We start from the raw sequence: 13,457 nt of genomic DNA, 5'->3' as shown, positions 1-13,457 counted from the left end.
GGATTTTCAACAAACCAATGGCGTTGAACAACTTGTTATCCATTTATTTTAAGAATACTTTTTTTTTTAATTATTTAGCCTGCGTGCCTGCACACACACCAGAAGAGGGCACCAGATCTAGTTATAGATAGTTATGAGCTACCATGTGGTTGCTAGGAACTGAACTCAGGACCTCTGTAAGAATAGCCAGTGCTCTGAGCCATCTCTCCAGCCCTTAAGAATACTCTTTTGTCATAAAAAAAATTACCTTGAAATGAGTCATGCTGATTTAAGGATCAAAGCCACTAAATTTGTCAGAAAAACTAGGAAAAAAGAAAACAAGCAAAGATTTCTTAGGATAAAAAAACATGAGCTAAAGGTAGAAAAAAAAAGGTAAGTTAGGGTTTTCTAAATTGAGAACTTAGTGCTTTTCAAATAACATTAAGAGAGCAAAAACCATGCCACAGCCTGGGAAACAACATCTTTAATGGTTTATAATTCTGCTATCCAATAATGTATTTACAAGCAAAATATAATCAAAGATTTATCCACGTAGATTATTTTGAAGAGAAAAAATCTTAAAAGTATACTGCCCTATCATGACTATGTATATCATTCTATTGATTTGACTCCTGATTTCTTTCTTAGTTCTATATTATTATTTTGATTTTATGAATGGATTTTTGATCATTTATTACAGTTGTGCAGAAATAGAATTGATTTCTACACATCGATTAATTTCCTGTATTTTTGCATTATTAGATTTAATATTTTTGTATATTCTTTAGGATTTTCTCTGTATGACTTATTTTTTAAAAAGATGTGTGATTTCTTCCTTTCTAGTGTATCTTAAATGTGTGTGTGTGTGTGTATGTGTGTGTGTGTGTGTAATGAAATTGACCTTGTATATACAGGACCTATAAGAAAATTCTCTTGTTAAATATTCACAAGATTCATAAAGAAACATTATTTGATCTCTAGTGTCTTTATTTGTAAGATCAATAGATCTCTAAAGTTTATGTTTACATATCAGCAGTGTATTTGTTGCCAAAAAATGATACAAAGGAGTCAGGTTAGAAGTGTTTCCAGTTTTGTAAATTTTGTGTGTTTTTAGTCTTCAGCCCATTTGCTTCTATATTTCCTAATGTTAATGCTTAAATGAAATAATTAAGAATTTACTCTAAATTTCCTATTTGGGTTCATTTAATCAAATTGTGGTTTTGATAGTTACAAAACTTTTCCTAGTAACTGACATTTACTCAAAAACTAAGTTTATTCTTATTTGTCTTTAGAAAATATTTTCCTTTAGTAATTTGAAAGTACACTGGTTTGAAATTTTCTCCTTTTTTTTTTTTTTTTTGTTAGGTATAACCCGTAAAAACCCAAGAACACCTCTTTCTGATCTTCAGGGCATGAATACTCTAAATGAAAAAAATCAACAGTAAGTTTGGTATAAATATGTTTATAAGGAAATATGAGCTGAATAACAATCTTACTGATAATTTTGGATATTGCTGTGCAGCCTGGCAGCCGTTCATCTTTTAATTTTCCTGCCTCAGTTTGAGTGTTGGGATTATAGGTGTGTGCCACCACCACACTTACTCAGATTTATGTTTTTGTTGGGATGTGTTTGTGTGTGTAAGGGTGAAGGGACATATGTCATGGCACATGTGTGGCATGTGTTCTTGTGTTTTACCTTGTTTGAGGTGCCTCGGTCTCTTTGTTGTTCACTACTACATCAGGATAGCTGGCTCACAAGCTTCTGGAGATTGTTGTGTTTCCACCTTGTGTCTTAACATAGGAGAATTGGGGTTACAGACCTGTGCTATGACTTCCAGTTTTTATAATAGTTGTGGACTTTGTGTTTGTTGGGATGGAGAAAGTGCATAGTATGTGTCAGAGAACTTAGGGGACGAGAAGGGGACCAGGTTCTTTCCTTCACCCATGTGTGAGCCAGATATCAAACTGATATAATCAGGCTTGACAGTAAGTGCCCCCTAGCTTGCTAGTCCTACCCTGGGATTGCTATTCCATTTGCTTGGAGGTTTGTTTGAAATGTGTCTCGTATAGTATAGGCTGGTCTAGAGCTTGCTATATAGCCAGGGATGATCTTGAATTTCTGATCCTCTAACTCTGAAGTATTGAGACTACAGTTCTGAGTAAGTGTATGTTTTTTTGTGTGATTATGATGTTTCATTTTTTTGATTGGTGGTGGCCATTTGAATGCAATAATATTGTAAATAGAAATCAGATCATCTTCCTTTGCTTGTGTCGTTTTTGTTTGACTTGGTTTGTTTTCTTCTTGCTTTTTCTGTTTGCTTGTTTTTTTTTTTTTTTGTTTTTTTTTTTTTTTTCAACTGTAGACTCTTTCTGTGCCCAAGATCAGCTTAAGGTATGTTAAGAACATCACAGCTGTTTTATGATCCCTTTCCATGGACACATGCAGTTATTTTCCTTTGTATGCACATATGTGAATTGCTGCTATTACCTGGTTCTCCAAATCAGAACAGGAGAAAGTTGAAGGTTGGAAATAGAAAATGGTGATTACTTTTAAGTCCACTGAGGTTATTCAAGTGGAGGGGAAGAAGATTTGCAACAATGTAGAAAATATGAGTGATCACCACCTGTTTGTTTTTCCTGCATTTATTAGCACATAAATCTCTGACATATGAAGGAGAAAGTTCTTTATGCCCATGTTGACTATGAGTTGTGTGGAAGCTATTCCAAGAAGATGCACACCATTCTCTCCTACCACTTTTGGTATAGGTTAAATAGCTGTTGCTGTTCCAAGAGATGATATGACCAGACTTAGCTGAGATTTAGCAGAGAAACCTTTCCCTGGAAGTTACAAGCTATCAATAGACCTCAGATTTCCAAAATGTAGTTGTTTTCATTTTGCTTTGCTTTCTACATTTTAATTTATTCATGGATGACTGGCCTCAAAACTAAATAGGAAATTCTAAAAAAATAAAATCTCTCTCTTTCTCTCTCTTTTTTTTTTTTTTTTTGGTTTTTCGAGACAGGGTTTCTCTGTGGTTTTTGGAGCCTGTCCTGGAACTAGCTCTTGTAGACCAGGCAAAATCTCATTTTTTAAAAAGTTTTTTTTTTTTTTGTGTGTGTGTGTGTGTATGCGTGCATGCTAAAATAGCATACCAGATCTCCACCATGTGATTGCTGGGAACTGAACTCAGAACCTCTGGAAGAGCAATAAGTGCTCTTAACCTAAGCCATCTCTCCAGCCCCACAAATTCCCATATTTTAAATTATGTGCTATTCTTTATATTATGATGACATTGCTTTTATGAATGTTGTTTCTTACCAGTGTTGTATTTTATTGTTAATATTGTTGTTGATATTGTTAATTACTTACCATGATTAATTTAGAAATGAAAGTTATCATAGGTATTTGTCTTAATGTTCTGTTGCTTTGAGGAAACACCATGACCACAACTTTTTTCCCCCCCAAGTTAGGGTTTCTCTGTGTGTACCTTTGACTGTCCTGGAACTTGCTCTGTAGACCAGGCTGGCCTCATACTCACCGAGATCCCCTGCCTGTGCCTTCCGAGTGCCTTGGTTAAAAGTGTGCCGAGCAATTAATTGGGGCTTGCTTACAGTTTCAGGGTTTAGTTCATTTTTTTCATGGCATGAAGCATGGCTGAATTGTTGCTTGAGAATTATCTTTGAGTTCTATATCTGGATCTATAGGGAACAGGAAGAGAGAAAGCCCTTGGTCTTGCCTTGTTTTTGAAACCTCAAAGCCTATGCCCAGTAACACACCTCTCCTACAAGGCCACACCTCGACTCATTCTCAAGTAGTGCCACTCCCCGAGAGCCAAGCATTCACATATATGTGCCAGTGGGGACCATTGTTATTCAGACTACCACAGAATTTATATGTATGAAGTAAGCATAGACAGGGTGGAGTTAGGTACTGTTCTTTTCAGATGTGGAGATCTTAGGATATATTCTTTGTGGAGAAAGGGGTAGATTACTTATAGTGTTGTAAGAGTATGTTTCACTAGTACAATTGTTATTTCATATGGGGAAACAACATATCTGGTACTCCCTGACTGCCATCAGATGGGTAATATTATTCTTTCCCATAACTTTTCCTCTCCTCCAGTACTAGAGGTTGAATTTAGAATCTTGTTCATGCCAGGCCACCACTCTACACGGAGCACTGTCTCCAGTCCTAGCCCTCTTTTTTTTTTTTTGTTTTAGGTAGGATCATATTAAGTTGCTCCAGCTGATATTCAACTCATACTGTAGCTCAGACAGGCCTTGAGTCTCTTATGTAACTGAAATATAGACCTTTATTGTAAGGTTTGGCATCACAGTGATACTTAATGAGCTTGAATTAAATGCTTTTAACTTCTTAAATTGTTGGTTATTTAGCCTTTTCCATGATACTTCCACTCTTCAGGTGTGGGTACTCGATACAGTCTTTACTAAAACATTGGACCTCTTTGATCTTCTCTTTTATATTATCTCTTTTTGGTTTTGTTCATCTCTCATTTCTTCACCTGTAAGTCTGCTATTACTGGTTTAAATATATCTTAGAGTGATTTATAATTCTTTCTCATACAGTGTACATTTGTTATGCCATCAAGCCTTGTCAACTTTGCCCTCAAATGATACCTGGGAATTTTTATCATAACTACTTCCATCACATCATTTCATGCTGTCATATTTTGCATGAATTATTCTAAATTAATTAGGCCTTGTCTTCAATGTCCAAAACCAGATGATTATTTTTATACATAAAATGAATTATGTTAATATTTTAGTTAAAATCATGATATATTCTTACTCATTCAAGTGAAAGCCAAAATCCTTTAGCTTTCTAAAAAGGCACATATATCATGATCTCTTTATCACTGTATCTTAAACTCATCAATAACACGCCCATTTCAGGGATTTTGTGTTTGTTCTCTCTAACCAGGTAATGACTTCATTTTTTTCGAATCGCTATTTTATTAATTAAGATCTTATTTGTCAAATGACACTCTTCCTATCTAACTGCAGAGGCTGTTTTTGAGCTCCTCAGTGTAACTGTACCTGATCTGTAGTTCTTGAACCTCTTGTCTCACCTTTCTCAGTCTTAGGATTGCAGGCCTGCAGCACCACAACTGACATTATTATTAAAGCTGAGCTTTATCCATGAGACCTTCTCTAACTACTCTATTTTAAAAGCTTACCATATTTTATAAGTTTTTTTCTTCACCTGGCTATATGACCTAGAAAATGTTTTCCTGTTGCTTATTAATCTCCTCATACTTAATATAAACCATATAAGAATTTTAGCTTGTTTTTTTAATGTTGGATGTGCAGTAATAGAATAATTGCCAAGTCTTTATCTTAAACTAATGAATGAATATATTCTGCATATTCATATATTATTGATGTACTTAATTTCAAAAGTTTCAAGTTTGCTTTCTCAGTATTTTTTAAATATTTATTTATTTATTCTGTATACAATATTCTGTCTACATGTATGCCTGCAGGCCATAAGAGGGCACCCACCAGAACTCATTACAGATGGTTGTGAGCCACCATGTGGTTGCTGGGAATTGAACTCAGAACCTTTGGAAGAGCAGGAAATGCTTTTAACCACTGAGCCATCTCTACAGCCCCCTCAGTATTCTTTCCTTTCTCTTAAGAATATTACTCGTAGCCCCTTCCCCTCATGCCTAGACCATTTTCTTCTAAGGTTTTTTGTGTTTGTTTGTTCTTGTTCCTTGTTTTGGTTTTTGAAACATAATCTCTTCTATACCAGGATGTCCTCAAACTCATAGAGATCCAACTGCCCCGGCCTCCAGAGAGCTGGGAACAGCATACCTGGTATTCTTGAAGTTATTTTCTGTTTTGATTTCTTTTTCATGCCAAGGGCTTTTTTTTTTAAATGTCTAGTATTGATCAACTATTCATGTTTAAGATTGAAAAACAGTGTCTGTTTTGATGTGTAAAGTCACTTCCTGAAACATCATTGTGTTCCCTTTCAGTTGGCTAAATTTTTTATATTGCTATTTATTGAGCACTACATTTTTCTCGGTCCCCCTCCCTTAACTCTCCCCTCTCCCCTACAGCCCTCCCCCAAGGTCCCCATGCTCCCAATTTACTCAGAAGATCTTGTCTTTTTATACTTTCTACTTCCCATGTAGCTTATATCTCTGTGAGTCTCTCTTAGTGTACTCATTGTTGTCTAAATTCTCTGGGATTCTGGCTTGTAGGCTGGTTTTCTTTGCTTTATGTTTAAAAACCACCTATGAGTGAGTACATGTGATAACTGTCTTTCTGGGTCTGGGTTCGCTCACTCAAAATAATGTTTTCTAGCTCCATCCATTTTCCTGCAAAATTCAAGCTGTTGTTATTTTTTTTCTGCTGTGTAGTACTCCATGGTATAAATGTACCACATTTTCCTTATCCATTCTTCGGTCGAGAGGCATTTATGCTGTTTCCAGGTTGTGGCTATGACAACCAAAGCTGCTATGAACATAGTTGAGCACATGTCCTTGTGGCACAATTGAGCATGCTTTGGATATATACCCAAAAGTGGTATTACTGGGTCTTGAAGAAGGTTGTTTCCTAATTTTCTGAGAAATCGCCACACTGACATCCAAAGGGGTTATACCAGCTTGCATCCCACCAGCAATGCAGAAATTTACCCCACAACCTCTCCAGCATAAGTTGTCATCAGTGTTTTTGATCTTGGCCATTCTTTCAGGTGTAAGATGGAATCTCAGAGTTGTTTTGATTTGCATTTCTCTGATGGCTAAGGATGTTGGGCATTTCCTTAAGTGTCTGTCAGCCATTTTAGACTCCTCTGTAGAGACTTCTCTGTTTAGGGCTGTACTCCATTTTTTTTATTGGATTATATGTTCCTTTGGTGTCCAATTTCTTGAGTTCTTTGTTTATTTTGGAGACCAGACCTCTGTCTGATGTGAGGTTGTGAAGATCTTTTCCCATTCTGTAGGCTGTCGTTTTGTCTTGTTGACCCTGTCCTTTGCTTTACAGAAGCTTTTCATTTTCAGGACGTCCCATTTATTAATTGTTTCTCTCAGTGTCTGTGCTGCATTCAAGTGTACTTCCCACTTTCTCTTCTATAAGGTTCAGTGTGGCTGGCTTTATGTTGAGGTCTTTGATCCATTTGAACTTGAGTTTTGTGCACGGTGATAGATAATGGGTCTATTTTCATTTTTCTACATGTTGATATCCAGTTATGCCAGCACCACTTGTTAAATATGCTTTTTTTTCCTATTTGATATTTTTTTTGATATTTTTTGCTTCTTTATCAAAAATCAGGTGTTTGAAGATGAGTGGATTGATATCTGGGTCTTTTATTCCATTGGTCCTCCTGTCTGTTCTTATACCAGGCTGTTTTCAGTACTGTAGCTCTGTAGTAGAGTTTGAAATCAGGGATTGTGATGCCTCCAGAAGTTCTTTTATTGTATAAGATTGTTTTGGCTATGCTGGGTATTTTCCTTTTCCAAATGAAGTTGAGTACCATACTTTCGAGGTCTTTGGAGAATTTTTCTCGGCATTGCGTTGGCTAAATTTTACCCTATAATTTTTTCCTACTGACTACTTGGATTATATAGTCTTTGCTGTTCCCATTCTTGGAGAACTTAGATAAAAAGACTGAGTACTATCATGGCGGTGGTGGTGCACATCCTTAATCCCAGCACTTGGGAGACAGAGGCAGGCAGATATCTGTGAGTTCGAGGACAGGCTTCAAAGCTACAGAGAAAACCTGTCTTCAAAAGCCAAAACAAAAACAAAAACAAAAAGACTGAGTACCTCTATTTTCAATATTATTCTATATTTCTGTATAATATTACTGTCCTCAGCTATGTATACTGCTGTTCATATTACAGACTTTCTCTTTCACCCCTTGTCCATGTAAAGAAAGAACAGTCAAAGCCCAAGAAATGTGACTTCCATATTGTAAGGACACATCACTATTGCTCTTATTCTCTTTTCTTAAGTGTTAATTCTTTTAAAATATTATTTATATTTTCATGGGCTTCTGAAGTGATTTAAATATATACCTTTACCTGGAAAGCCCTTTGTTAAGTATTGTGCTATAATTACTGATAATTGTGTGTTCATTCCTCTGCCCCTAGTGCTGATGATAGTGCTCAGTCTGTAGCCAAAGCTCAATATTTTTGGTTGATGTGTCAGTAACATTTTGTTTATGAATAAGATGTCTCAGGAAGAAACTAGATAAACCATAGAATCATGTGGCCTGTTAATGTTATAAATCCCAGTGGAAGCTTTTGAATGTTCTAAAAAAGAAAGGCATGATAGATCCCATTATGTAATAAAATATATACTTATGTTTAACAGCATGTTAATGATGTCACTTATATGATGTATTCATCTACCTGTACATTTGCATAGAATCTAGTAAAATTTTTTCTGAGTGACAGAGAAGTCCCACTTGATTGGCAGCCATTGTAAAAAAGCCATTTTATGTTGCTTAACATTGAAATCTTTTAATGATTCATATCTATAATGTAATTTTTATACCAATATAATAATATGGAGGCAATTAAGCAAGTTATACCATTTTTTTCCACAGTGATACATTTGATATTTCTTGGAATGTCAGAACTGGCATTCGCCAAAGCAGACTACCAACTAGCAACACTTCCTTGCTTGATAAAGATGGGATATTTGCTAATTCAGCAAGCAGCAAACTCCTGGAAAGAGCTCATGGAATTCTCACGTCAGTATTATTAGTAATAGATTTTGTAAAGGAGTATTTTAATAAATTTTCTTACAAAACGAATAATGAAAGATGAAGTATTATATTCATGGGTATAATTTTGATTTAAAAAGTTTGAAATGTACTTAGTTTTAAAAACTGTGAGTCTAATGCATAACATTGCTTTATTTTCTGTTTCGGTTTTCCCTATTCACTAGCACAACCCCAAAAAGTTAAACATATTAATTACAGAGAATGATTATTGTTATTTTCTTGTAGAGAAAAAATTTAGATCTTTTTAGGATTCCCTGTCATTGCTACAATTATTATTCCTTAGACTTAGCACTTGGACAGAGAAATCTCATGCATATGCATGTGTAGTGTCATATAATTCTTATTTTTCATTACCTGATGAAGGATTGTTTTGGACATGGAGATAACCATGTAACCATGTATGCTTTATAGTCTATTGTAGTATACCTAACGTTTAGAGAAGTTATACTTTGGTAGGTGAAAAACTTTAGATTCATGGTAGTCCTTTTAACTTAGCCAATGTTCTAAGCACTGAACTGTATTTGTTCATTTTCTGAAACCATAATAAAAGTTAATTTTTGTTGATGAATACGAAAAATGAATAGAAAAATTTAATTTCTGAAATGAAAGATTGTTTTATGAAATGTATACTTTTAACCCTTTATGAAATCTAGGCGTATCTTAAAAATCTTTTAATGGTAGAAATCAATCAATCTTAGTAGGTGCTGGAAAATAGAAGCCTGCCTACATACAAGAAAGTGAAGCTTAGAGCTTAGAAATTACAGCACCATATCACTAACCTTCAGGCTTAACTCTGCTTATTCCTAAGTTACAAAGCTGGTATTTCCTCCTTGTCTTGTCCTTGCTTACTTTTTTCTCAACGGTACCTGCTTGATTCAGTCAGATAATGTTTTTGTACAGAGGGCCCACATTTCCCAAATGAGTTATTTAATTGCACGAGAGAGCTCTGAAAATCACTCATTTTTATTGTAGTTTCTTTTTCTTTTAATGAATGTTTTATCTTTATAGACGAAACAAAAACTTCAGATCAAAACCTGTTCTTCCAAAGGTGAGTACTGTGGAAAAAAATCTATTTGTCCCCATTGAGTAACTTTTTTAAAAATTATTTATGCCTTATTTATGTTCAATATAGAGAATGTGTGTTCTTAGTTGAATCCATTTTAGAAATAATAAAGTCTGCTAGGAAGTGAACAAGCCTAATAATTCAGGCAAATAAATTACTTTTGAGAAACACCATTCTTTTGTTTCTCTAAGCTCCTGAAATATGCAAGTACTGTTTACATAAGATCTTTTCATTTTTCTGTGAGCCAGGTTAAAGCAAAAATGTGAATTCTGAAACATGTCTAGTTAGAGATTATGTAATTCTCTAATTAATTCTCATCTCTTACTAATGTGGAATAGTGTTTCTATAAAGAGTTGAATAATCTCTGTGAGCCAGTGGTCTGTTGTAAGTACCTAGGTCTGCTGTTGTAGGATTACAGATAATAACTTTAATAATAACTTCAGGTAACAGGTAGCTGAACAAGTATGTTCAGATGCTGAGAAAACTTCATTTGTGAACACTGACATTCGAATTTCTTTCTTTTATCTTTTTAAAGATTTATGTATTATGTAAACAGTGTTTTGTCCACATGTATGCCTACAGGTCAGAAGACAGCACCAGATCTCATTACAGATGGTTGTGAGCCACCATGTGGTTGCTGGGAATTGAACTCAGGACCTCTAGAAGAGCAGCCAGTGCTCTTAAGCTCTGAGCCATCTCTCCAGCCCCGACACTCGAATTTCATATGAATTTTTATATTAAAAACAGATTAATATAAAGAAAGGTAATGAGGGTACTGGATTGGTCTCAGATCTAGTATGTATTGTAGAATTAATAAGAGTTTGCACTTCGTGGGTCTCTCCCCTTCTTTGTTCTTGAGACTAAGTCAGGTCCTAAATGCCTCTGGAATGAGTTCATCTCTACATTGAATCTCAATGCTTCTACTGCACCCTCCCAAAGGAAGGGCCTTCTCAGTTACGTACCTCTGGGAGTTGATGGATTCCAAATTCCTGAAAGTCTCTAGGCTACAGTTTTCAACCTATAGGGTCATAGATCAATGTCCTGAATATCACATATTTACATTATGATTCATAGCACAGTTACAAAATAGTAACAAACTAATTTTATTGTTGGGGGGGGTCACCACAACATGAGGAACTGTATTAAAGGGTACCCAGTATTAGGAAAGTTGAGAACCACTGGTGTAGACCATGGGGAAGGGCTTTAGGTAGGCATTCAAAGTACCCACTTTTTATTGGATTTTTCTTTCCAAGACAAGTCTGAACATAAGTTTAGGCATTCTGTAGCAAACTAGATCAAGGAGAAGAAATGACAAATACTGAAAGTGGCCTGAGGGATTTAAGGGACACCATCAAATAAAAGATCTATAAATTATTGGTGTGTCTGAAGACAGAAAGAAAGGGACAGAAAACATTTTAAGGAAATAATGGCAGAAAAGTTCCCAAGTTTAGGGAAAGAAATAACAAATCATGGCCAAGGTATTAAATAATATAAATCTGGAGAAATCTATACCAAGACATAGTATAATCAGAACTTGAAAGATATTTTAAAAGCTGAGTCTTGTATATAGGTCCCATAACCCCTGTCCTTAGTAGTCCTGCTTTTTCAAAAATAGAGATACATTTTTTTCCAGACAAAATTTTGAGAGACTCTAGTACATGCTACATGTGCTCTATAAAAAAAATACTACAATCAGTTTTTTAAGTGGAATACAAATAGTGCTAATTAGTAACGTTAAAATATAAAACTGATTGGTTGGGTTGGAATCTTGGCTTTGTAGTTATAAGTGCTTCCTGCTCTTCCAGAGGACTCAAATGCAGTTGCCAGCAACCACATTTAGCTACTCATAACCATTTTTAACTCTAGCTCCAGGGATTTGATACCCTCTCTTCTGGCCTCTACCATTAGCACTTAAACACATGTGGCCTATTCTCTCTCCCTCTTCCTCTCCTCCTTCCACCTCCTCCTCCCCATCTCTCACTCCCTCTTGTAAACTGGATCCAATAGCATAGCTAAATGACTGTACACCTTGATCAAGTGTGATTTGTAGCTCAGTGAATGGAACTTATGAGCAGTAAATGATGAAGAAAAACTATTTGATAAAAGTCTCCATCCCAGCCAGGCTGTGGTGGCACCCGCCTTTAATCCCAGCATTCGGGAGGCAGAGGCAAGCTGATCTCTGTGAGTTTGAGGCCAGCCTGGTCTACAAGAGCTAGCTCCAGGACAGGCTCTAAAACTACTGAGAAACCCTGTCTTGAATAAACAAATAAAACCAACCAAGCAAACAAACTGGGCCTGTGTGGCCAAGTGTGTCTCGGACTCGGCACTGGGGCCCGTGTCACGAACTAAAAAACAGCACCCAGGAGCGTGCTGTGTTAGCTAGTGGGCTATGCACTTGAGTCGGGGGCAAAATAGCCCCACGTTGGGCGCCAAAATATAACTGCGTAAACGAATGCAGACAGATTGTAAAATATATATACAAAAAAGTCTCCATCCCTCCATGATAACTAAAGGCTACATATTTTATAGCTAAATCAGTTCTTACCGAGTGGGGGAAATATAGGGCTATAACACGGGTGCCTTTTTATACTATTTCTATTAAAATAACAAGTATTAACCAGAGAAATTAAGCAATAAAAAGAAACAAAAGTCACCCAACTTAGAAAGGAAGCAGTAAAATAACCTCTGTTGTCTTATGACATGTTCTTACAGCAATCTTTAAAGATCCTCTCTAGCACAAATTCTAGTTGGTCTTAATAAATAAAACCCAGAGTCAGATATTAGGGGGTGAAAGCTAAAGGATCAGAGAAGCAGTGTGGCCAGCCTTCACTATTGTTTAGATCAAAGGGTCTATCCTGCCTTCAGGCTGTCTCCTCATAGTGCAACTGTCTCCACCAAACATCAGATGCTCTCCTCCTGCCTTATATTCCTCTCTCTGTCCAGCCTTCCCACTTCCTGTCTCTAACTCCCAGTGCTGGAATTAAAGGTATGTTATCCCAAGTGGTGGGATCACTTTTATGTGAGCTCTGTTTCTCATTCAGATTTGTCTGCCTCTGTTTCTTGAGTCCTGGGATTAAAGGTGTGTGCCTCTATTTCCCGGCCTCTAGTGACTTAGCGCTGTACTCTTCTTGCAAGCTTTATTTGTTTTTTTGTTTTTTTTTTTATTTTTCGAGATAGGGTTTCTCTGTAGTTTTTGGTTCCTGCCCTGGAACTAGCTCTTGTAGACCAGGGCAAGCTTTATTTGTTAAAACACAAAATATCACTACAATCCTCTAAGCACTGTTAGATATAATAAGTAAATTCAGTAAAGTTTGAGAGGACGAATGCAATGTAAAAATCATGTTTTAATAAACCGACTATATCTGAAAAAAATCACAAAACAATTCTGTTTATAACAGCACCATAAAACATAGAATGCTTATAGTAAATTGAACCGTAGAAGTAAACGATCTATATACAGAAAATTATATACAGCACAATAAATGGAAAGTGAGCTTTCCAATTCATGGCTTAGAAAAATTATTATTAAGATAATTTCTAGCACCTAATGTCACTGATAGATTTATGTCACTGAGGAACTTAATATGGGATACAGCCCCTATTGTCACTTTATACAGATGTGAAAAAATAACCCTGACAGAAATGCACAAAGTC

The 13,457-nt window shown here is 35.9% G+C and overlaps 1 protein-coding gene and 1 long non-coding RNA gene across 5 annotated transcripts in view; one reads left to right on the top strand and one right to left on the bottom strand.

Moving 5' to 3' along the window:
* The window catches only part of LOC121466000, a 113,237-nt gene that overhangs the window by 10,341 nt on the left and 89,439 nt on the right, over nt 1-13,457 (bottom strand). The gene's annotated exons all lie outside the window — the stretch shown is intronic.
* The window catches only part of Myo9a (myosin IXA), a 199,273-nt gene that overhangs the window by 110,557 nt on the left and 75,259 nt on the right, over nt 1-13,457 (top strand). For all 4 annotated transcript variants that reach the window (XM_041679416.1, XM_041679418.1, XM_041679417.1 and 1 more), the window contains 3 exons: nt 1,345-1,420; nt 8,561-8,707; nt 9,749-9,788. In XM_041679416.1, the coding sequence (XP_041535350.1) occupies nt 1,345-1,420; nt 8,561-8,707; nt 9,749-9,788 (263 nt within the window). The remainder of the gene's footprint in view (nt 1-1,344; nt 1,421-8,560; nt 8,708-9,748; nt 9,789-13,457) is intronic.

Source organism: Microtus oregoni, unplaced genomic scaffold (assembly GCF_018167655.1).
Source record: "Microtus oregoni isolate MIOR12 unplaced genomic scaffold, Mior012 000032F_ref0000030, whole genome shotgun sequence".
In the NCBI taxonomy this organism is placed as follows: domain Eukaryota; kingdom Metazoa; phylum Chordata; class Mammalia; order Rodentia; family Cricetidae; genus Microtus; species Microtus oregoni.
This window is presented reverse-complemented; position numbering and strand designations above follow the sequence as displayed.